General features: G+C 38.5%; 1 protein-coding gene across 3 annotated transcripts in view; it reads right to left on the bottom strand.

The window, feature by feature from the left end:
- The window catches only part of Sntg1 (syntrophin gamma 1), a 624894-nt gene that overhangs the window by 36777 nt on the left and 564155 nt on the right, over nucleotides 1–23962 (bottom strand). For all 3 annotated transcript variants that reach the window (XM_055603535.1, XM_055603536.1, XM_055603537.1), the window contains 2 exons: nucleotides 16842–16994; nucleotides 7425–7517 (listed from right to left, as the gene is read on the bottom strand). In XM_055603535.1, the coding sequence (XP_055459510.1) occupies nucleotides 7425–7517; nucleotides 16842–16994 (246 nt within the window). The remainder of the gene's footprint in view (nucleotides 1–7424; nucleotides 7518–16841; nucleotides 16995–23962) is intronic.

Raw genomic sequence — 23962 nt, 5'->3', positions numbered from 1 at the left:
AAAGAAAGAAAGAAAGAAAGAAAGAAAGAAAGAAAGAAAGAAAGAAAAAGGAAGGAAGGGAGGGAGAAAGAAAGAGAGAAAGAGGGAGATTCATCCTATAAATTGTTACTTTAGAAAATCCTGTCTAATACAGACGTAAATAATTTTGCCAACCTCTGTGTTGGACTTAGCATCCCATGACTGACAAAACAAAAAGAAAAAACAAGTAAATGACTATTTTCCACCAATAGAAGGCTCAGGATTCTATCATAAAGCATCTGAGGCCTCGAACTGGGTTATGTCTGCTTAGGGTAACTGCTTTTCTAATGTTTACACCAATGTATTTCAAAAGTGTCTCGATAACTTTTTTCTTCTGTTACTATAATGACTTTATTATAAACTGTTTCCATATTGAAACATCAAATTTTGGGAAAATAATATTTGTGTTACTAAGCTAAGATCACTCATATTTGATTCCAGAACAAACTTTTTATTTCTTTTGAGGTGGGAGTTGTATTTATGTGCCAACAGTAAAATTTATTTAATTTTTTTTCTGTCAGCATATTTTTAAAATTCAAAGAAGTTTATATTTCTGAAAGCTGAATGTTAACATTTGATTCTAAGATTAAAGATATAATTAATAACCTATTCCATTCATTAGCCAAACGTGTCGTTGTGCTAGGATGCAAATTCTTTCTCTGCTGAATCATCTTTTGTGAGTGTGGTGCTGTGGATGGAACCCGGCGCTTTGTGCATGATGAGCACAGGCTACAGTACTGAACCATATAACTGCCTATATCATATGGATTTGTTTGAGGTGTTATACAATATCCATGCAGTTGGAACTGACAGTGAATTGCTCAGTAATGGAGTGTATAAGTTGTTTTCGTGGATAGATTTGTGTAGGGTGTATTTCATAGACGAGGTCCGAACTAGATTTTAAGTTGTGCTTATTCAAATAATTTGGGACAATTTCCCATTTCAGCCACTTTCCTGAAGAATCCCGCCTACTAAGAGTTGTGTTGGAAACAGAAGCAAAGGTAATTGGTTACATGTGATCACAGCTGGGGCAACACCTGTGTTTGTTATAGCACTCACTACTATTCATGATAGCTAAGCCATATCATTATCAATATTAAGCTGGATGTACTTTTCAAAAAAAAAATCAAAAAACAAACAAAAAAACCCCCCAAAAAACTAGTAGTTCATTTTATGTCATACGAAAATTTATATTATAATTTTTATATTAGAAGAAAATTGAGAAGGCCTGCCCCTTATATTCACATTAAACTAGGCAACTGTTCAGTAACTTCTACTCAGGGAACTCTCATGAAACAGTTAAATAGATAGACTGTGAATCCAGCCCTCCAAAGGGCTCCAACAACTTTCCCTGCAAAGTTGTTGAGCTCAGAAATCTGGAGTTACACTTGATCCCATTTGGTTTGTCTGAGCTCTGTTGACCGCATGTTCCTAGGACTGTTCACCTCCTCACTGCCAGGCAAACCTCCAAGCCCCTCCATGAGCCATAAAATGCTAACAAGCTCCCCACAACACTGCAAGAGTGTCTGTAGAATGGACCTGTTATTTTGTGTTAAAACCATTAATGCTTTTCAACAGTGAATCACTTCTAGCTGTTTTTTTCTGTCCTAGGACTTTCTGGGTAACACTTTGGAAGTGCAAATCTTCAGTTTTTCTCAAGGCCAGGAATAGAGTATGATTCCCTTTATGGCATTTCTCTCCCATCTTTACCATCTATGAAAAGGAATGTACCTAGGTTTTCTCCTACCTCTCATGAGGGCTTAAGGAAAGAGCCAGATAGACCTACCTCCTACATGCTTCAACAACTACATCAAACCGATGACTGAAAAGCAGCCCTGTTTAGAATGCAACCATTAAGTCCTACAGGAGTGCCATATAATGCCTTTCACTAGTAGAAAAAAAGCAGGTATGTTGGTAGCCAGCGTAATGGCAGTACCGTGACCACAGCAAATTTATTCACAAGTCCCACTGTAATAAGTCTCCAGCTGCTGCCTACCACTTCCCCTTCTTGTTCTGCACCTAATGATGCCTCTTCCCATTACCCATTCATAACAGGAATAGGAACTTCATACAATATCCCTCTCCTAGGTCCCTAATTAGCTGATTTGGGCCAAAGCCTCTGGTGAAAAGTAATTTTCTCCTTAAAATCTCTTGGGACCCTCCAGCCTATTCCATGCCTTTCCATGCCATCCTGAAATTGCATCAAGCTATTAAACTGTGCACTGTAATTATTCTCTGTTGATTAACAAAACGACAAACACACATATTAAAGTGATACCCAAGAACTGTAATTTGGGAGTGGATGCATCAATCTCATGAATCCTATAAATGTCAGGACCTCTATGACATCTTGAGATTGGTGTGGCTGGTTCTCAAGCCCTGCTGTGATGAGAACTGCCAAACTCTGTGGAGACCATGTAAGAAAAGCATCCAACTACTCAGAAAGGCTTGTTCTCTGCACTCACTATTCCACATTCCACACTCAGTGTCAAACCTTCCAGCAACCCTATGGGAATGAGACAGCTCACAAATGCCTCTCAGAAGTAAAGATGAATGTGGTTCATTATGGGATTTGCACAAGCAGAAGCCCGGCCAGAACCATGTTTCAGAGGTAGGAGCAGCACAGTGCTGTCAGGGTAAATCCAAACAGGAAATAAACACAATGGACTCAGCTACAGTTTGGACAAGGGTCTTCTGAAGGCCCGGATGTTAAAGGTCCAGCCCCCAAACCACACTACAAACGTTGGCTGCAATGGTAAGAGGTGGGACCTACTGGGAAAAAGCGAGGTCATTAAGGACATGGTTACAAATAATACAGCTGGATTCCATCTTTTTCTCTTCCTGGCCATGATATGCTGCCCCAGCACAGGCCCACAATAAAAGAACCACTGATTTGTGGATTAGAACCTCTGAAACTGTGAGCCAGAAATCTCCTTTCCTCCCTTTAGGTTGATTATCTCAAGCAATTCCCAGGAACAAAATGTCTTCTAACACAGATTCCTTGTCTAGTAGATATGAGCTAACTATGATCTTAAGATATAATATTAACATAGTATCAGTTATGACTGGCTAATGCATATCTCATACAAAAGAAAATGGTTAAAGTTGCACGTATTAGCATCATTCCATACCACAACTCAGCATGAAGCAGGTAAATAGCGAAAGCCTAGCAGACAAAAGCAATGTCTGACACGTAAAGGATGCAAAGTGTAATCACTGATACGTAGAAAGATTCTTCCGGGAATGAGGAAATATGTCCAAAGTAGATTTGGTGATAACATCATCATTCTGTGACTGTGTTTAAAACCACCAGCCTGCACCAGAGGAATGGAGGGCTGTGTGTGTTGTGTGTCTAAAAGGCTGTTACTTCTCACAACAGAAGCAATGTGTAAATTATCAACGTTGTCAAACATTTCTTTGAGACTAAGACATGCCTGTTGGGTGTATGCATCACTTCGCTTCAGATTAAATAAACATAAAAACTCCCATTTTAGTCCACTGATGGGGGGTGGGGTCCTCCTCTCCTTGTATCTGACCGTAGCATAGAAGGTCTCATCAGAATTGTCTGGATTCTCTTTCTTGTGGCCACCTTGCCAGGGGGAGGTGAACAAAGAGCAGGCTACTGAATCCATGTCAGAGACTGTCCCTACTCCCCTTAATAGGGAATGCACTTGGAGACTGAGCTGTCCATGGGCTATATCTGAGCAGAGGGTCTAGGTCCTCTCCATGCATGGTCTATGGTTGATTCATCAGTCTCTGCAGACTCCCCTGGGCCCAGATTTTTTTGGCTCTGTTGGTCTCCTTGTGGAGATCCTGTCCCCTCCAGGTCTTTTTATTTCTGCCTATGTTCATAAGATACCCTGCAGAGGGACATAGTGGGGAAAGAGGGAGGGGGCAAAACTGGGAAGAGATGGGGAAGGTAGCTACAGCCAGGATACAAAGTAAATAAATTGTAATAAATTATATATTTAAAAAAAAAAACAGAAGCCATAATGTATATCAAAAGAACTTGTAAAGTTTTAAAAAAAACACATTTCTGGAAAAAAAAAACAAAACAATGCCATTGAGTTTGTTTTCTGTTGGCCATCTACAGCTGGACATGGAGCCTGCCCTTAAGAGTGGTTTGAATCCCCAGTGAGACTCTATTAAAGAAAATAACATAAATGGCACAGGCTATAAGATCAACAATAAATAAATGGGACTTCATGAAACTGAAAAGCTTCTGTAAAGCAAAGGACACTGTCTTCAGAACTAACAAACAGCCTACAGATTGGGAAAGGATCTTCACCAACCCTATATCTGACAAAGGGCTAATATCCAGAATAAAGAACTCAAGAAGTTAAACAGCAACGAATCAAGTAATCCAATTAAAAAATGAGGTACAGCGCTAAGCAGAGAATTCTCAAAAGAGGAATATCGAATGGCAGTCAAACACTTAAAGAAATATTCAAAATTCTTAGTCATCAAGAATATTCAAACAAAACGACCCTGAGATTTAACCTTACACCCATCAGAATGGCTAAGATCAAAAACTTAAGTGACAACACATGCTGGAGAGGATGTGGAGAAAGGGGAACCCTCCTCCATTGCTGGTGGGAATGTAATCTTGTACAACCACTTTGGAAATCAATCTGGCGCTTTCTCAGACAATTAGGAATAGTGCTTCCTCAAGATCCAGCTATAACACTCCTAGGCATATATCCAAAAGATGCTCAAGTATACAACAAGGATATTTGCTCAACCATGTTTATAGTAGCTCTATTCATAATAGCCAGAATCTGGAAACAAGCCAGATGACCCTCAATTGAGGAATGGATGCAGAAATTGTGATACATTTACACAATAGAATACTACTCAGCAATTAAAAACAAGGAAATCATGAAATTTGCAGGCAAATGGTAGGAACTAGAAAAGATCATCCTGAGTGAAGTATCATAGAAGCAGAAAGACACACATGGTATATACTCGCTTATAAGTGTATATTAGACATATAATATAGGATAAACATACTAAAATCTGTACACCTAAAGAAAGGAAGTGAGAAGGAGACCTGGAGTAAGATGATTAATCCTCATTCAGAAAGGCAAATGGAATAGACATCAGAAGAGGGAGAAAACAGGGACCAGGACAGGAGCCTACCACAGAAGACCTCTGAAAGTCTCTACCCAGCAGGGTTTTTAATCAGATGCTGAGACGCATACCCAAACTTTGGGCAGAGTACAGGGACTCTTATGAAAGAGGGGGGAGATAGAAAGACCTGGAAGGGATAGGAGCTCCACAAGGAAAGCAACAGAACCAAAAAATCTGGGCACAGGAGACATTTGTGAGACTGATACTCCAACCAAGGACCATTCATGGAGATAACCTAGAACCTCTGCTTAGATGAAGCCCATGGACAGCTCAGTCTCCAAGTGCATTCCCTATTAAGGAGAGTAGGGACAGTCTCTGACATGGATTCAGTGGCCTGCTCTTTGTTCACCTCCCCCTGGCAACGTGGCCAAGAGGATTCCCTAGTAATGAAAACAGGGACTGTCTCAGACATGAACTCAGGAGTTGGCTCTTTGATCACCTCCACCTGAGGAGGGGGCAGCCTTACCAGTCCACAGAGGAAGACAATGAAGCCAATCCTAATGAGACCTGATAGACTAGGGTCAGATGGAAGGGGAGGAGGACCTCCCTATCATTGGACTTGGGGAGGAACATAGAAGAGGGAGGAAGGGTGGGATTAGGAGGGGATGAGGAAGGAGGCTACAGCTGGAATGCAAAGTGAATAAACCATAATCAATAAAAATAAAATAAAATTTAAAAAATCAAATAAATAATATAAAAATAAAAAACTCCAATCTTTAAAAAGATGTTTTTTTTCAAATCAGTTTAATTCATCACCAAAGCTATTAAGCAAATTAATTTAATACTCAGGTTAATTAAATATCAGTAGATTACTTAATTCATTAGATTAATACTCACAGGCTTATTTTGATTTTATAATAGTTTTACTAAAAATATCAGAAGGACTGCCAGCTGCAGAGCTCCAGCCTCGACCCGTCGCCCAGCCAAACTGCTGTGTCACTGAGCACTGTTCTATGGTTAATAAAATTATATAGAAAATAAAAATATCAGAAGGGTTACTACATGTGGGATTCTTAATTACTGAGGATCCTTTAGGCATCATACCGAGACCACAAATTATATGAGAGAATCCATTCTTTAGAGTGCAATATTGGATTTTACCGTGAATGGCAAAACACCACTAATAGTGCTTAGACAGTGGGAGCTTTCTGAATGACAATCATAGGTGTTAGATCTTAAGCCAGCTAACTTCTTTAGGCATATGCTGGGTGTCCATCCTTCATGACCAGCTTGCACATCATTAGATCCCATTCTTCCCTGAACAATCTAAGTTCTTCCTTCCTCTCTCATGTGTGTCACTGTCCTATTTTTTTTTTCTGGATTTTCTTTTGAACACATTAATTTGAGAGAAAATTTGTAACAGACTATTCATTAATCCTTAAAACAGTGAGAAAGAATGTTTCCGTTTACAGCACGCTAGGCCTTCCTTTAGTAAAAGACACATCCCTGCAAATCAAAGCCCAATGCAGTTACTGCAGCAGCGACTGGGAGACTGGAACCACAGAGCTAGAAGATCACTTCCACCTGATAAATAAAGACAGGTAATACTTTATGATGTCTAATCTACAAGGAAGATGCTTATAGCTGTTACTGCTCAGAAGTCACTCCTCTTTCAATAGGCATGGATGTTTTGAAAATGGGAAAGCCATCAGATCACACAGAGTCCACATTAAGTCAAGTGTTTGTAACAGACATTCATTAGAAATTCCAGACACTCAAATCGCACCTTCCTGTACCCAATTCTAAGACATCAAATATAAAACTAAAAAACATGTTTTTCTTACATTCATCATCTAGATTTGAGTCAGAAAAATCACACTCTTAAAAATTACATGTAAGGGAAAAATATGTATGAAGCTATATTTTTTAGAAAGGAGACTAACTAAATCAGTATCTACCATTTTCATCTATCATCCATTTCTCTTTTACCTGTGTTATCTTTCATTTATCTGTCATTTATTTATGTGTTATCTATTATCTGTCTATATAGATATAATCTATCCTTCACCAATAATCTTTGCATTTGTATGCATATAGGGCTAGAGTGGCATGTATTTGCTTCAGAATATTAACTATTTGCATTAACATTATTTTATTAAAGATTGAAACTCTGGGAAAACAAGACTAAAATGTGACTTATTTCACATAAATAAAAATGAAGATCTTAAACCTAACACACAATTATTTTAAACATATTAAGGAGTTCAAAGGCTTTTCTCTCGTTCTCGATTTATAGTTTTGGCACGCTATCCCTCTGGCCACTTGGGACTTATTACCTTTGTTGCTGCATCAAAGCAGATGAAGCCTGTGCTGAAGTCAATAGTGAGTCCCATTAGGTGACTCTCCAGCACACATGCATAAGTCTTGCACTATAGAAAACAGAGAATACTGTTAGTTTGCACATAGTTGATTGAACCTAAACATCAAGACAAATATGACATGTCCTGTCTATTAATGGCACACTTAGTAGTTGACTGTGGTGTGCCTCGATAGTACAATACAATCCTAACACGAATAAGCCCCGGGATTTGATCACTAACATTATAATTTCACTTTTAAATATTTTGGGGGGGGGGAAGATGGATAAATACAGATACCAAAGTAGAAAAATAACATAAATCAGATATGAAATAAGTTGGGCCTTACATACAAACCACATATTGTTATATCTGCTTGTTTAGTTTTATTTGACTTTGATTCCAAACCACGTTGCTATATTGTAGCAATCAAAGATATAAACTATATAACTGACACGTGAGAGAGCTATTTTCTTCAGCAATTTTCAAATACAAGTGCTTATATTGCATCTGTCTTATTATATTTATATAAAATACATTGTTTACAAAATAATTATGACTGAACATATCAAATTGCTTTTATTAGAATGTTATATTCACATGATTACAGCCTAATTTGCATTAAAAATTTATAACCATGACAAAAAGTTTATTTGCAGTTAAAATAGTAGATTAGAAGGCATACTTAATGGACCTTAAAACTCCATGTTTCTGTAGAATTGTATTAGCTTAATACATAGAAATCTTAGATAGCTGTATTCGGCCACTAATTTACGAAAATTACAATCAACTCTAAGGAGTGTTCAAGGTTACATTGTTTGCATTTAGGCTTAATTGTTTGCTATTTCTGTGTACAACCATTAAAAAGAAGATTCCAGGTGAAAATGCATTTGTAATAGCACATTCAAATTTTCTCATTAGGTTCAATATTACAAATTAAATTACATTGACTCAATAATCATTAAATGGAAGCAAATAAATGGAATAAATTGAAAGCCACTAAATTTTTATCCTTTAACTTACAATGTCAATAAATGTAATGAGTGCATTTAATATGTTTAAGTAATTAAATGTTTATTTTTAATCACAATATTTGTGAAATAAAAAGTGAATTTCAGTGTGAAAAAAGTAATAGCCAAAATTATTGTTTTAGGAAAGCTCTAAAATGAATCACTTGGCAACATTTTTGTATAATTACATATTATATAACATCCATAGGTAAATATATATAGGATAAATTTGTACCACCAGAAAAAATCAAGTATAGAAAGAAAGGAAGGCTTCCATATCCTGGTGCTTGTTCTTTGAATCCATATCGATCTTACCACTTATGAAAGTGGACACCACAAAGGAAAGTAAGTAATTTTACTTTACTTATGCTAATTTCTTTTTTTTTCTTTTTTTTTAAATCTTTTATTTTTTTTATTAATTACACTTTATTCATTTTGTATCCCCCCATGAGCCCCTCTCTCCTCCCCTGCCGATCCCACCCTCCCTCCCCTTTCTGCATGCATGCCACTCCCCAAGTCCACTGATAGGGGAGGTCCTCCTCTCCTTCTTTCTGATCTTAGTCTATCAGTTCTCATCAAAAGTGGCTGCATTGTCCTCTACTGTGGCCTGGTAAGGCTGCTCCCCCCTCAGGGGGAAGTGATCAACGAGCAGGCCAATCAGATTATGTCAGAGGCAGTCCCTCTTCCCATTACTATGGAACCCACTTGGACACTGAACTGCCATGGGCTACATCTGTGCAGGGGTTCCAGGTCATCTCCACAAATAGTCCTTGGTTGGAGTATGAGTCTCTGGGAAGTTCCCTGTGTTCAAATTATCTTGTTCTGTTGCTCTGCTTGTGGAGTTCCCGTTCCCTCCAGCTCTTACTATTTCCCACTTCTTACATAAAATTCCATTCACTCTGCCCATCAGTTGGCCATCAGGCTCAGCATCTGCTTTGACAGTCTATACTGCAGAAGCTTTCAGAGGCCCTCTGTGGCAGGTTTCAAGGTTGTTTCCTGTTTTCTTCTGGCTTTCAGAGGCCCTCTGTAGCGGGTTCCGAGGTTGTTTCCTATTTTCGTTTTCTTCTGATGTCCATCCTCTTTGCCTTTCAGGATGGGGATTGAACATTTTAGTTAGGGTCCTCTCTTTTGCTTAGTTTGTTTAGATGTACAGATTTTAGTGGGTTTATTCTATATTGTATGTTTATATGAGTGAGTATGTACCGTGAGTGTCTTTTTGCTTCTGGGTCAACTCACTCAGGATGATCCTTTCCAGGTCCCACCATTTACCTGCAAATTTCATGATTTCCTTATTTTTCATTGCTGAGTAATACTCCATTGTATAGATGTACCACAGTTTCTGCATCCATTCTTCAGTTGAGGGGCATCTGGGTTGTTTCCAGCTTCTGGCTATTACAAAGAAAGCTGCTACAAACATGGTTGAACAAATGTCCTTGTTGTGTACTTGTGCCTCTTTTGGGTATATGCCTAGGAGTGGTATGGCTGGATCTTGAGGAAGCACTATTCCTAGTTGTCTGAGAAAGCACCAGATTGATTTCCAGAGTGGTTGTACCAGTTTACATTCCCACCAGCAGTGGAGAAGGGTTCCCCTTTCTCCACAACCTCTCCAGCATGTGTTGTCCCTTGAGATTTTCATCTTGGCCATTCTGATGGGTGTAAGGTGAAATCTCAGGGTTGTTTTGATTTGCATTTCCCTAATGGCTAATGAGGTTGAGCATTTCTTTAAGTGCTTCTCTGCCATTCGATATTCCTCTGCAGAGAATTCTCTCTTTAGCTCTGTTCCCCATTTTTTAAGTGGATTACTTGGTTTGTTGCTTTTCAGCTTGTTTAGTTCTTTATATATATTGGATATGAGTCTTCTGTCAGATAGAGGGTTGGTGATGATTCTTTCCCAATCTGTAGGCAGTCGCTTTGTTTTGATGACGGTGTCCTTTGCTTTACAGAAGCTTTTCAATTTCATGAGGTCCCATTTATTGATTGTTGCTCTTAGAGCCTGTGCTGTTGGTGTTCTGTTCAGGAAGTTTTCTCCTGTACCAATGAGTTCTAGGGTATTCCCCACTTTTTTTTCTAGCCGATTTAATGTGTCTGGTTTTATGTTGAGGTCTTTGATCCACTTGGACTTCAGTTTTGTGCAGGGTGATAAGTATGGATCTATTTGCATTTTTCTACATGTAGACATCCAGTTGGACCAGCACCATTTGTTAAAGATGCTATCTTTTTTCCATTGTATGGTTTTGGCATCTTTGTCAAAAATCAGGTGTCCGTAAGTGTGTGGGTTTATTTCTGGGTCTTCTGTTCGATTCCATTGATCCACCATTCTGTTTCCATGCCAGTACCATGCAGTTTTTATAACTGTTGCTCTATAGTACAGCTTGAGATCAGGGATGGAGATACCTCCAGAAGATCTTTTATTGTAGAGGATTGTTTTAGCAATTCTCGGTTTCTTGTTATTCCATACGAAGTTGAGAATTCTTCTTTCCAGGTCTGTAAAGAATTGTGTTGGCAATTTGATGGGAATTGCATTAAATCTGTAGATTGCTTTTGGTAAGATGGCCATTTTTACTATGTTAATCCTGCCAAGCCATGAGCATGGGAGATCTTTCCATCTTCTCATATCTTCCTCTAATTCTTTCTTCAGAGACTTGAAATTTTTTTCATACAAGTCTTTGACTTGCTTGGTTAGGGTTACGCCAAGGTACTTTATGTCATTTGTGGCTATTGTGAATGGTGTTGTTTCTCTAATTTCTTTCTCAGCCCTTTTGTCTTTTGTATACAGGAGTGCTACTGATTTTTTTGAGTTAATTTTATATCCGGCCACTTTGCTGAAGGTGTTTATCAGCTGTAGGAGTTCCCTGGTAGAGTTTTTGGGGTCACTCATATATACTATCATATCATCTGCAAATAGTGATAATTTGACTTCTTCTTTTCCCATCTGTATCCCCTTGATCTCCTTCGACTGTCTTATTGCTCTAGCAAGGACTTCCAGCACTATGTTGAAGAGATATGGAGACAGCCTTGTCTTGTCCCTGATTTCAGAGGGATTGCTTTAAGTTTCTCTCTGTTCAGTTTGATGTTGGCTATAGGCTTGCTGTATATCGCCTTTACTATGTTTAGATATGTGCCTTGTATCCCTGATCTCTCCAGTACTTTAAACATGAATGGATGTTGGATTTTGTCAAATGCTTTTTCAGCATCTAGGGAGATTATCATGTGGTTTTTTTCTTTCAGTTTGTTAATATGGTGGATCACATTGATGGATTTCCGTATATTGAACCACCCCTGCATACCTGGGATGAAGCCTACTTGGTCATAGTGGATAATATCTTTGATGTGTTCTTGGATCCGGTTTGCAAGTATTTTGTTAAGTATTTTTGCATCAATGTTCATAAGGGAGATTGGCCTGAAATTCTCTTTCTTTGTTGAGTCTTTGTGAGGTTTAGGTACCAAGGTGATTGTGGCTAAAGGAAAAAATAATGAAGAAACTAAAAGTATCAGAGTGCAATGGATAAGACATAGAATGGCTATTCTGCAAGAACCCATGCAGTTTTAATTACTGTTGCTGTATAGTACAGCTTGCGATCAGAGATTGAGTTACCACTAGATCTTATATTGTAGAGGAGTGTTTTAGCAATTCTGGGTTTCTTGTTATTCCATATGAAGTTGTGAATTTTTCTTTCAAGGTCTGTAAAGAATTGTGTTGGTCATTTGATGGGAATTGCATTGAATCTGTAGATTGCTTTTGGTAAGATGGCCATTTTTACTATGTTAATCATGCCAAGCCATGAGCATGGGAGATTTTTCTATCTTCTGATATCTTCTTCTAATTCTTTCTTCAGAGACTTGAATTTTTTTTTCATACAAGTCTTTGACTTGCTTGGTTAGGGTTACACCAAGGTACTTTATGTCTTTTGTGGCTATTGTGAAGGGTGTTGTTTCCCTAATTACTTTCTCAACCCTTTTGTGTTTTGTACACAGGAGGGCTACTAATTTTTTTGTTTTTAGTTATTTTTGTATCCTGCCACTTTGCTGAAGGTGTTTATCAGCTGTAGGAGTTCCCTAGTAGAATTTTGGGGGTCACTCAGGTATACGATCATATCATCTGCAAATAGTGATACTTTGACTTCTTCCTTCCTGATTTGTATCCCCTTGATCTCCTTCAATTGTCTTATTGCTCTAGCAAGGACTTCCAGAACTATGGTGAAGAGATATGGAGAGAGTGGGCAGCCTTGCTTTGTCACTGATTTCAGTGGGATTACTTTAAGTTTCTCTCCATTTAGTTTGATGTTGGTTATAGGCTTGCTGTATATTGTCTTTACTATGTTTAGATACGTGCCTTGTATCCCTGATCTCTCCAACACTTTAAATATTAATGGATGTTGGATTTTGTCGAATGCTTTTTTCAGCATCTAGGGAGATTATCATGTGGTTTTTTCTTTCAGTTTGTTAATATGGTGGATCACATTGATGGATTTCCGTATATTGAACCAACCCTGCATACCTGGGTTGAAACTTGGTCATATTGGATGATATCTTTGATGTGTTCTTGTATTCGGTTTGCAAGTATTTTGTAGAGTATTTTTGCAACAGTGTTCATAAGGGAAATTGGCCTGAAATTCTCTTTCTTTGTTGGGTCTTTGTGAGGTTTAGGTACCAAGATGACTGTGGCTTCATAGAATGAGTTTGGTAGTGTTCCTTCCATTTCTATTTTGTGGAAAAGTTTGAAGAGAATGCTGGCTTAGAAACAGAACGGTGGATCAATGGAACTGAATAGAAAAACCAGAAATAAACCCACAAACTTATGGACACTTGATCTTTGACAAAAATGCCAAAACCATACAATGGATAAAAAGATAGCATCTTCAACAAATGGTGCTGATCTAACTGGATGTCTACATGTAGAAAAATGTAAATAGATCCATACTTATCACCCTGCAAGAAACTAAAGCCCAAGTGGATCAAAGACCTCAACATAAAACCAGATACATTAAATCAGTTAGAAGAAAAAGTGGGGAAGACCATAGAACTTATTTGTACAGGAGATAACTTCTTGAACAGAACACCAACAGCACAGGCTCTAAGAGCAACATTCAATAAATGGGACCTCACCAAACTTAAATGCTTCTGCAAAGCAAAGGACACTGTCATCAAAACAAAACGACTGCCTACAGATTGGGAAAGAATCTTCACCAACCCTTTATCTGACTGAGGGCTAATATCCAGTAAATATAAAGAATTAAAGAAGTTGAAAAGCAGCAAATCAAGTAATCCAATTAAAAAATGGGGAACAGAGCTAAACAGAGAATTCTTGATAGAGGAATATCAAATGGCAGAGAAACACTTAAAGAAATGCCCATCATGGAATATGCCATCAGGGAAATGCTAATCAAAACAACCCTGAGATTTCACCTTACACCCATCAGAATGGCTAAGATCAAAACCTCAAGTGACAACACATTTTGGAGAGGTTGTGGAGAAATGGGAATTCTCATCCACTGCTGGTGGGAATGTAAACTTGTACAACCACTCTGGAAATCAATCTGGTGCTTTCTCAGACAACTAGGAATAGGGCTTCCTCAAGATCCAGCTATACCACTCCTAGGCATATATCCAAAATAGGCTCAAGTACACAATAAGGACATTTGCTCAACCATGTTTGTAGCAGCTTTATTTGTAATAGCCAGAAGCTGAAAGCAACCCAGATGCCCCTCAACTGAAGAAGGGATACAGAAATTGTGGTACATCTATACAATGGAGTATTACTCAGCAATGAAAAATAAGGAAATCATGAAATTTGCAGGTAAATGGTGGGCTCTGGAAAGGATCATCCTGAGTGAGCAATTCCAGAAGCAGAAAGACCACAGGGTATATACTCACTTATATAGACATATAACATAGTATAAACCTACTAAAATATGTATATCTAAAGAAACTAATCAAGAGGGAGGATTCTGGCTAAAATGCTCAGTCCCTATCCAGAAAGGCAAAGAGGATGGACATCAGAAGTAGAAGAAAACAGGAAACAAGTCAGGAGCCTGCTACAGAGGACCTCTGAAAGGCTCTGCCCTGCAGACTATCAAAGCAAATGTTGAGACTTAAGGCCAAACTTTGGGCAGAGTACAGGGAATCTTATGAAAGAAGTGGGAAATAGTAAGATCTAGAGAGGACAGGAGGTCCATAAGGAGAGCAAAAGAACCAGAAAATTTGAACACAGGGGTCCTTCCTGAGACTCATACTCCAACCAAGTACCATGCATAGAGATAACCTAGAACCCCTGCATAGATGCAGCCCATAGCAGTTTAGTGTCCAAGTGGGTTCCATAGTAATGGGGATAGGGACTGCTTCTGACATGAACTGATTGGCCTGCTCTTTGTTCATCTCCCCATGAGGGGGGAGCAGCCTTACCAAACCACAGAGGAAGACAATGCAGCCACTCCTGATGAGACCTAAAGACTAGGATCAGAGGGAAGAAAAAGAAACCCTTCCCCTAGCAGTGGACTTTGGGAGGGTAGTGTGTGGAGAAGGGGGAGGAAGGGAGATATTGTGAGGGGAGGAGGGAGGGAACTAGAGGGGGGATACAAAGTAAATAAAGTGTAATTACAAATAAAATGAAATTAAAAAAAAAGAATAGACAGCCCTACAAAGTCCTACATAATCTTAAATTTGAAATTCTAAAATTAAAAAAAAACTTTATAAGAAACAACTTAAAAAAAGATAATTGTTGACCAGGATTATTATACAGTTATGAAGCAAATGTGTCCTTTACTACTAAAATTCACTGACCTGGGAAAATTATAAAGTCAGTAAAGTTAGCTTAAGTAATTACACCTTGTATTATTTCCTTCAACTTAGGAAGTGTAACATTTTATTTACATAAGTTGTGACTTTTATGTTTCAATATTCACTACACTTTTTAAAGTTTGATTGTAAATTGAATGACAATATGAAATGTACTCAAGTATGTGTTTTTATGGATCAGCCTTTCAAATAAATATACTAGTATTTATACTGTTTGCCATAGGTTCAAAACAAAATATAAAATACTAAATATATTTGAAAGCAGAAAACATGACTTTGTAGTCCTTGTATCTCAAAATAAAAACAATTGTATTTATGATTTCTTCAATAGTATTAATCAAGTTATAACTTTTCTCCTTTCTTGCTTATTTTTCATTAGGTCATGTTTTTCTATTTATTTTATTTTGTTATGTTGAGAGAGGATCTCCTGTGGACCCAAATTGCCTTATACTGCTTAGAATGACACTCAATTTCTTTCCCGGTCTTTGTCTCACGATTCCTGGGATGTAGGCATGCAATGCCAGGCCCATTTCTTTAATTTTTACCAATTTTAATGAAACAGATGTTCGTTATGTAAAAATTAAACAATATTATTCCTGTTAATATGCTCACATTTTCAAACACAAAAATGGACATCCAAACTTTTCAACAAATTTTAGCCCTTTCTAATGTAGTTAACAGGGAAAAATTATGAAATGTGAGACAACCCAAAAGTTGAAAAGAAACAAATGTTTTCCTTTTATATCATTCATCACATATTTTTCAACAAATGAGCACCCTTGCATGTTGGTCCTTGATCAATGGATTTATTTCAAGGGACAAGAATTTAATTAACATCAAATTTTGCATTATCTTGCTCCGGGTCAACTACAGAACCAACTCTGTGAGGTGTTTCATTCCAAGTTCCCACGTGTTCAAGAGGTGGAGAGCTCTATGAAGTCCATTCAACATATGTATTTATACTTGTACAATTCAATAAATACCCATTGGACACTTGTGATTTGCAAAAATGTATTAGACTTCAACCCATACAGGAATAAAATAAGCAAGCTTCTAGCAACAAGTTTGTCCCGTGTTATTCTGTAAGCCGTCCAAAGAAAATGATGAAGAAAGGTGATATGGTGTGCTAGAGTGGGAAGAGACAAGGGTGAGCACAGTTGCTGTGGAAGGCGTCTGGTAGGCGGTGTTTGAAATCAAGAGGATGCCCATGGATGAAGTGGCCGTTGAGAGCCTCACATACTAGAAGTGGTTATGCAAGGCACAAATGAAGGGTGGATTTCTAGAACTTAGGTAGTCAAGTCTGCAGAATAGTTCACTAGTAAGTAGCGAACTATGGCCACAGCATTTTCTATATAAGACTCAAACTCTGCTAATATTTAATAGGAAGTAGTCTACATGAGGCAAAAGTATGAAAAGAACTTCAATGCTTATTCAGATATGCCTGGTTATTATTCATTTCAGCAATGGTTAAACACTGGCTGCATCTGAGACGGAGGGCTCCCTCACGAAACTGTGCTCCTAACCTCAGACACGTCCAATGAGTGGTTACATCTCCCCGGTGTCACACATACTGCGCTCCACAGCCTCTCACCTGTATCCGCTCCACTTCCAGGAAGGTGGCTGTTTGGAAGGCTCGTTCCCATTGGGCAAGGTCACTCTCCAACTCCACAGAAAAGTAGAGGTCCTCCCCACACTCAGACTGCATAGTGAAGCAATGTTTCCGTCGATCCAGCAGATCACTGTCCTGATGAAAACCTGGAGTTACACAGGCTGGCATACATCAATTCATACTCAGCACAGCAAGTCTGCCAACGATGCTTGAAACAATGTGTAGATGCCACAATACAGATACAATTTGTGATCGTCATTGAGTCTCAATTCAGAATTGTCACTGCAGCCAAGTTGCAGAGTCCACACCTAACATACCAGTTCCTTTTGTAACTACTGATGCCCATTCACCAAAAGGGACTCAAGTTTCAGTTCTTAGCTCAGCACTGAACACACAAAAATCTCTCTCTGATTGCAAAACGGCCTGCTGCACAACCCCCTGACTTCCTTACAAGACTGTATCAACATGGAAATGAGGATATTGCTATCATTCATAGGCAACAGAGATCTCTACTGAGATGATTTTAAAATTACTTAGAAATTATGCACCTATGGAAAATTTCAAAAACTCGAGTCTAATTTGCACCAATTACACTGTACTGTATTCTCCCCAAGTTAAATATTTTATTTATGTTTATAGTTTTATTTCATTGTGTCAAAAGATTTTGCTCCTATCCTTTTTTTTTTTGCTTTGTTTCAAGCTTTTTTTGAATTAATTTTTTTTTATTTTTTAATATTAGTTACAGTTTATTAACTTTGTATCCTAGCTGTATCCCATTCCCTCATTCTCTCCTAATCCCATCCTTTCTCCCTCTTCTTCTCTCTGCCCCTTTCCAAGTCTACTGATAGGGGAGAACCTCCTTCCCTTCCATCTGACCCTAGCTTATCAGGTATATTCAGGCCTGGCTGCAAAGTTCTCCTCTGTGGCTTAGCAGGGCTGCTCCTCCCTTAGGTGGGGGGGGGGGGTGTCAAAGATCCCACCATTGAATTCATGTCAGAATTAGTCCCTTTTCCCCTTACTAGGTTACCCACATGGATAGTGAGCTACCATGGGCTACATCCGAGCAGGGGTTCTAGTGTAAATCCATACATGATCCTTGGTTGGAGATACACTCTCACAAAAGTCCCCTGTGCCCAGATATATTTGGTCCTTGTGGAGCTCCTGTCCTCTCCAGGTCATACTAACTCCCCCTTCTTTCATATGATTCCCTGTACTCTGCTGAAGGTTTGTTTATGAGTCTCAGTATCTGCTTTGATACACTGCTTGGTAGAGACTTTCAAGGTCCTCTGTGGTAGGTGTCTGTCCTGTTACTTGTTTTCTCCTATATCCAATGCCCATCACATTTGTCTTTCTAAGTGAGGGTTTATCATCTTACCCATGGTCTTCTTTCTTGTTTATCTTCTTTAGGTGTACAGATTTCAGTATGTTTATCCTATCTTATAGGTCTAGTACCCACTTATAAGTGAGTAAATACCATGTATGTCTTTCTCCTTCTGGGAAACCTCACTCAAGTTTTTCACTAAGGTTTTTTACCTAGCCCAACACATTTATATTCCAATGCACTTTCCAAGTTCAGAGATGTAATATGCGAAAAAAGTACAGTGACACAGTAGAGTAACAGGACTACCAGCCGTACAACTTTCTAAGAAACACAATTTGCAATATGTATTTAGTGTAGGGAAAATTGACAAAAGGCTAATCATTGGCATCATATTCTTTGATGATAGAATGTGTACAAATGCACCATCACTAGACAGTGAAAACAGATCAAATACTTGGCTTTGGCAATGGATTTTAAAGGAATATCTAACTTTCTTTCAGCCCAGTTTGATTCCTGTAAGTATGGGCTGGAAGAGTAAAGGCAGTTACTTCGAGTTTTATTGCATCAGCTCTGATATGTACTGCCAGTGAATTCTCAGAAAGATGAAGAATCTTCTGAGAGAGTCTCAGAAAATGAAGAAGGCTTTGTGAAAAGGGAAAATACTAAAGACACAATGTGAGTACAGCACAAAGACAAATAGGTGGTAAGGGGTTTTCGGTTTTGGAGTAAATATTTCATCTAGGCAGTTTCTCATTGAGAGATACTAAATAAGCAGCCAATATACTGCTTATTGTTATTATGAGTGCAAATGTAAAACTGTAGGATCTATTTGATCTTTATAGATTGGCAAATAATAAACATGAATGGAATAGTGGCTGAAAATGAAATTAACATTGTTTTATTTATTTTTATTAATTACAATTTATTCCCTTGGTATCCCAGCTGTAGCCCCCTTCTCCATCCCCTCCCAATCCCACCATCCCTCCCCCTTCTTCTCCATGCCCCTCCTTAAGTCCACTGATAGGGAAGGTCCTCCTCCCCTTCCATCTGACCCTAGTCTATCAGGTCTCATCAGGATTGGCTGCATTGTCTTCCTCTGTGGCCTAGTAAGATTGCTCCCCATTAAGGGACTGACTCTGACAAGAACTCAGTGGCCGGCTCTTTGATCACCAACCCTTGTGGGGTGCAGCCTTGCCAGGCCACAGAGGAAGATGATGCAGCCAGCCTTGATGACACCTGATAGGCTAGGGTCAGATAGAAGGGGGGGGGGAGATCCTCAGCTATCAGAGGACTAGGGAAAGGGCATAGAGAGAAAAGAGGGAGGGTGGGTGGGAGCGGGAGGAAATGAAGGAGGGAGCTTCAGCAGGAATACAAAATGAATAAATTGCAACATATAAATATATAAATAAAATTTAATTTAAAAATTAAAAAAACTTTTTAAAAATAATAACCTTGGCACAAAACTGTAACTAAATATTTCAGTTTTCAGAATTTGTTGATTTTATTATTTATTACTTTGGTCTTTAGCTCATTTTGGTTTGTGTGGGGGAGGGGTTGCTGGTGCATATGTGAGCATGGCTAGATGTAAACATTTAAATACATAAGGAGCCCAGATGTAAACATTGGGCATTGTGACTTAAGAACTGCTAACCTCAATTTTTTTCTCTTTTGTTTTTGTTTTTGAGACAAGATCTACTATTGGCCTGAAACTCATACATTAGCTTAGACTGGAAGGCCAGCTAACCCAGTGATCCTCCTGTATTTGTCTCTTCACTGCTGGAAAAAACACATCTTTTGCCTGGATGCTAACAACCTTGCTTACACATTGGTCTCATGTTTGTGCAATAGCCACTTCACTGTCTCAGTTATCTTCCCAGATCCCACACTTCCTTTGTCCTCTAAAATGCTCACCGGGGGCGTTGCTATCCTGGCAATCTTTTCATTCTCATAATGAGAACAGAATCTTAACATGACTTTCATGGGCATATTTTATAGTCTCTTGATAAAACTTAACTATCTAACTTTTTCCAAACCACATAAAACAACATTTATAGCTGAGTATTGAGCTCTGTAGAAACTAGTCTTCTCTCATAAAGCCAGCAAAAATCATTTCAGCATTTCTGAGTAACTGCTGCTGTCATTTGTAAAACATCCCACGCTGTGCACTTCTGTGGGCATCTAAGCATTAAGTACACAGGTGAAAATAGCCAAAACTTTGTAAGAGTGCTGTGAATGAAGAGTCAAGGGATGATGAGAAGGAATGCAAGAAAAGAGAGAGTTTTATCCTAAGAGGAACCTGTGGAACCACCAAGACTCACTGCATCACAGGCCTGGAAGTAGCTAGAATCTTGCCAATAACCCTGTGCTGTGGCTGGAAAGCTACAGGGGCAACATGAAGAATGAGCAGAACGGCTGTTACAGGGAGCAGTGCACAGGACAGCAAGAAAGGAAGACATCTAGAAAGGCAGAAAACTGGGGATACCGTCTAACTAATGAAATGTCTGTAGTCCCCAAAGCATAGCCTTGTTCCAACAGCGATGACCTTCAGTACAGTACGTCCCCCTGCTCATTTCATTTTCATCTTTGCTCTCTATACCATTTCTTCTTCTCTTTGCAAACCTGCACTCGTTATCTAGGTGATACAAACAATGATGCATCACTAATTATTTAAAATTATTCATAATTTAACTTAATATCAGGTAGCCCTACTATCAATAAAACATATCTGTGGATTTAAACTTCTATACTTGGCCCTGAAGACACATTGCTCTGTGTATTGTCAGAATGTGACTTTTTATTCATTGTCAGTACAATTTAATCATAGTGACTGTAATAAAAGTACTAAGTATATCATGAACACTAATATTCTGTCTCATGTGTGACTTCTCTTGCTGTAAGATCCACTTCCAGTTCTTAAAGTTTTTTTCTTTAATTGATTTAATGGTACTCGCCTTGTGGCTAAATTCCTGATGCGTATTTGTTATTTGGAGACATGACTTCTGCATACTAAGTCTTCTATAATGTCCATAAAACCATTGATGATTGCAATATTAACATCACAATTGACTTTTGTTAAGAACTAGATCAAATCTTAGACCTATGCGGGTTCAGGACCAGCTCTAACAGCACATGTAACCACCTACTTCTCTCTCTCTCTCTTTCTCTCTCTTTGTGTGTGTCCCTCTCTCTTCGTCTCTCCCTCTCTCTTTCTCACTGTCTTCTAATCTCATTTCTCTGTATGTCTGAATGCTCTCATAGAAGATAAACTCAAAATAGTTATATAAATGCCAGAGCCTACTCCATATGGATATGTACCATTTCTCAGTAATATGCTTTCCTCTTTGAAGAATACCACTTATAACATGAAATGCTACAGTGGGTATTTTCCATGTTATACCAATGTAAGTTAAGGTTTTGGAAGGCCATGCTTATTATGTTAAAATGAGCAAGTCAGACACTAAATACAAGCTAAACATGGCCTCACCCATCCATGAAATAAAAAGTAAATGATCTCTTAGAAATTGTCAGAAACATATTGATCCCAGATGCAAGATACAAACAAAAGTAGGGAGATACCTGAAAGTGCTAAGTGGACACTGAGAGAGCATAAAAATGCTTGTGTGCTTTACATCAAAGGGGGAGAATGAGGACAGTGGTTATGCACTACATATTTCAGAAGTTTAAAAAAGGATTTTCAGCATGCTCACACAAATGAAGTATTTAGAAATTGCCTAAAAGCCCTTCAACTGATGAACAGATAATGAAAATGACCTTCACATATAAAACAACTGTCAAAAAAAATCCCTAAAATTGTGAAATTTGCACGTAAATAGATAAAACTGAAAATATTATATTGAGTGATGAGAGACCCTGAAAGACAAATGCCCTAGTTTCTCTCTCATGGATCTTAGCCCTGAATCCTTAGATTTGAGTACTCAACCAAAGTAATCACAAAAGTCATGCAAATAGGACGATCCCATGGTAGCTGGGGAAGAAGGACTTCTAAAGAGGGGACGGACAGTAGGACACAGGGGAAAAAAGGCAACAAGGAAAGGAAAAATGAAAGGAAGAAATGTTATCATACAGAGAGGGAGGCAAAAGAGATAAGTAACATTAAAGATATTTGGAAAAGCCACAGGGAATCATTATTTTGTAATAATGATTACATAAATTACAATATATACATGGTACTGTATATATATATATATAATTTTATTTATATGAGGGGGGAAGGTTAGACTACACAAACTAAGAGTGTCTCCTTAAAAGAGCCATAGAATCCCTAACAGAAGCCCCTACCAGACACAAGAACCCTTCTTTTGAGGTGGTTGGAGGTTAGGGTCTAAATATCTCCCAAAGTAATATAGAGTTTTGTCACTGCACTTGGGTGACTTTGAGTACTTGAAGGTAAAACCTTATTGCAGAAGACATCACAGATTTTGGACAAAGGACTGTGAGGAATCCAGCTGGAACTGGTCTTGAAGCCTCTTCTCAGGGATGAGTTTTCATACTATATAAAGGTATGCCAGCTTCCAGGGGCGATAAACAAACAAATTGTAAAGCTACCAAGCTGTAAAACCTCCAAAGCACAATGACTGGCCTTGCAGAATATCCCAAAAATGTAGTAGCTGCATCTTTATCCTTGTGTTAAACAACAGTTGCCCAGTGGGTCTGAATACCTGATCAACAGAAGGAATTCATTTCTTGTATTTTAAACATAGCCAACTACCCATGGCTAGAGTGGACACAGACCATAGAGGAGATTCTATTATAGCCATTTTCATAAATCAATATAATATCTAACAGAATTCTAGTACTAATCCTTCTAACTCTAGATAAGTTTGAGTCTCACCCCTCACTGAAAGAGCTTCTTTTTCCAATATGTTGGAACTAGTACAGAGATCCTCAACTGGTCAAAGAGCAGATAAGTGGTCATAGGGGAAATAGTCCCAACTGGGGCATTCACAATCTACATATGTTGTAGTTTGAATACCTATGGCCTCAACAGAATCATGTGCTTGCGTGCTTGGCCCATAGAGACTGGCACTTTTAGGGATGTGACCTTGCTGAAGTGGACGTGGCCTTCTTGGATGAAATGTGTCACTGTGGAGGTGAGCTTTGAGGTTATATTTGCTCAGTCTATGCCCAGTCACACAGTCCTCCTTTCTGCCTGCAGATCAAGATGTAGAAATCCCAGCTTCTTCTCTGACACCATGTCTTCCTGGATGTCGCCAACGCTACCATGCTGATAACGGACTAAATGTCTGGAACTGTAAGCCAACGCCAATTAAATGTTATCCTTTTTAAGAGTTGTCTTGGCCATGATGTCTTTTCACAATAATGGAACCCTAACTAAGAGAACACATAAGACCCAGTGAACATCTCCAAAGCAGATATGGGAGAATGTAAGAGCTAGAGTACCTATAGCCAGGACATCTGTAGCAAAACACTATGGTTTAGACATGACAGTGAAATTGTATCTAAGAAATCTCAGCAAGACTTGCATAGTGAGGCCGGAAGAGTTCACAAGAAACTACCATGAGATGACAATCTGTAGACAAACAATGGTTGTGAGAAGAATCAATCTTCTCTAGAGACAGTTTCTCTGATAAGTTATTCAGTGCCCAGTGACAGTCCTAAATATGCATCAAGAAGAGCAACACTAAATGGACCTCATTGGGATATATATATATATATATATATATATATATATATATATATAAAATTAAAGTTATTCTTGCCAATAACCCTGTGCTGTGGCTGGAAAGCTACAGGGGCAACA

Source organism: Psammomys obesus, unplaced genomic scaffold, assembly GCF_907164565.1.
Source record: "Psammomys obesus unplaced genomic scaffold, mPsaObe1.curated_primary_1811, whole genome shotgun sequence".
Classification (NCBI taxonomy): Eukaryota; Metazoa; Chordata; class Mammalia; order Rodentia; family Muridae; genus Psammomys; species Psammomys obesus.
This window is presented reverse-complemented; position numbering and strand designations above follow the sequence as displayed.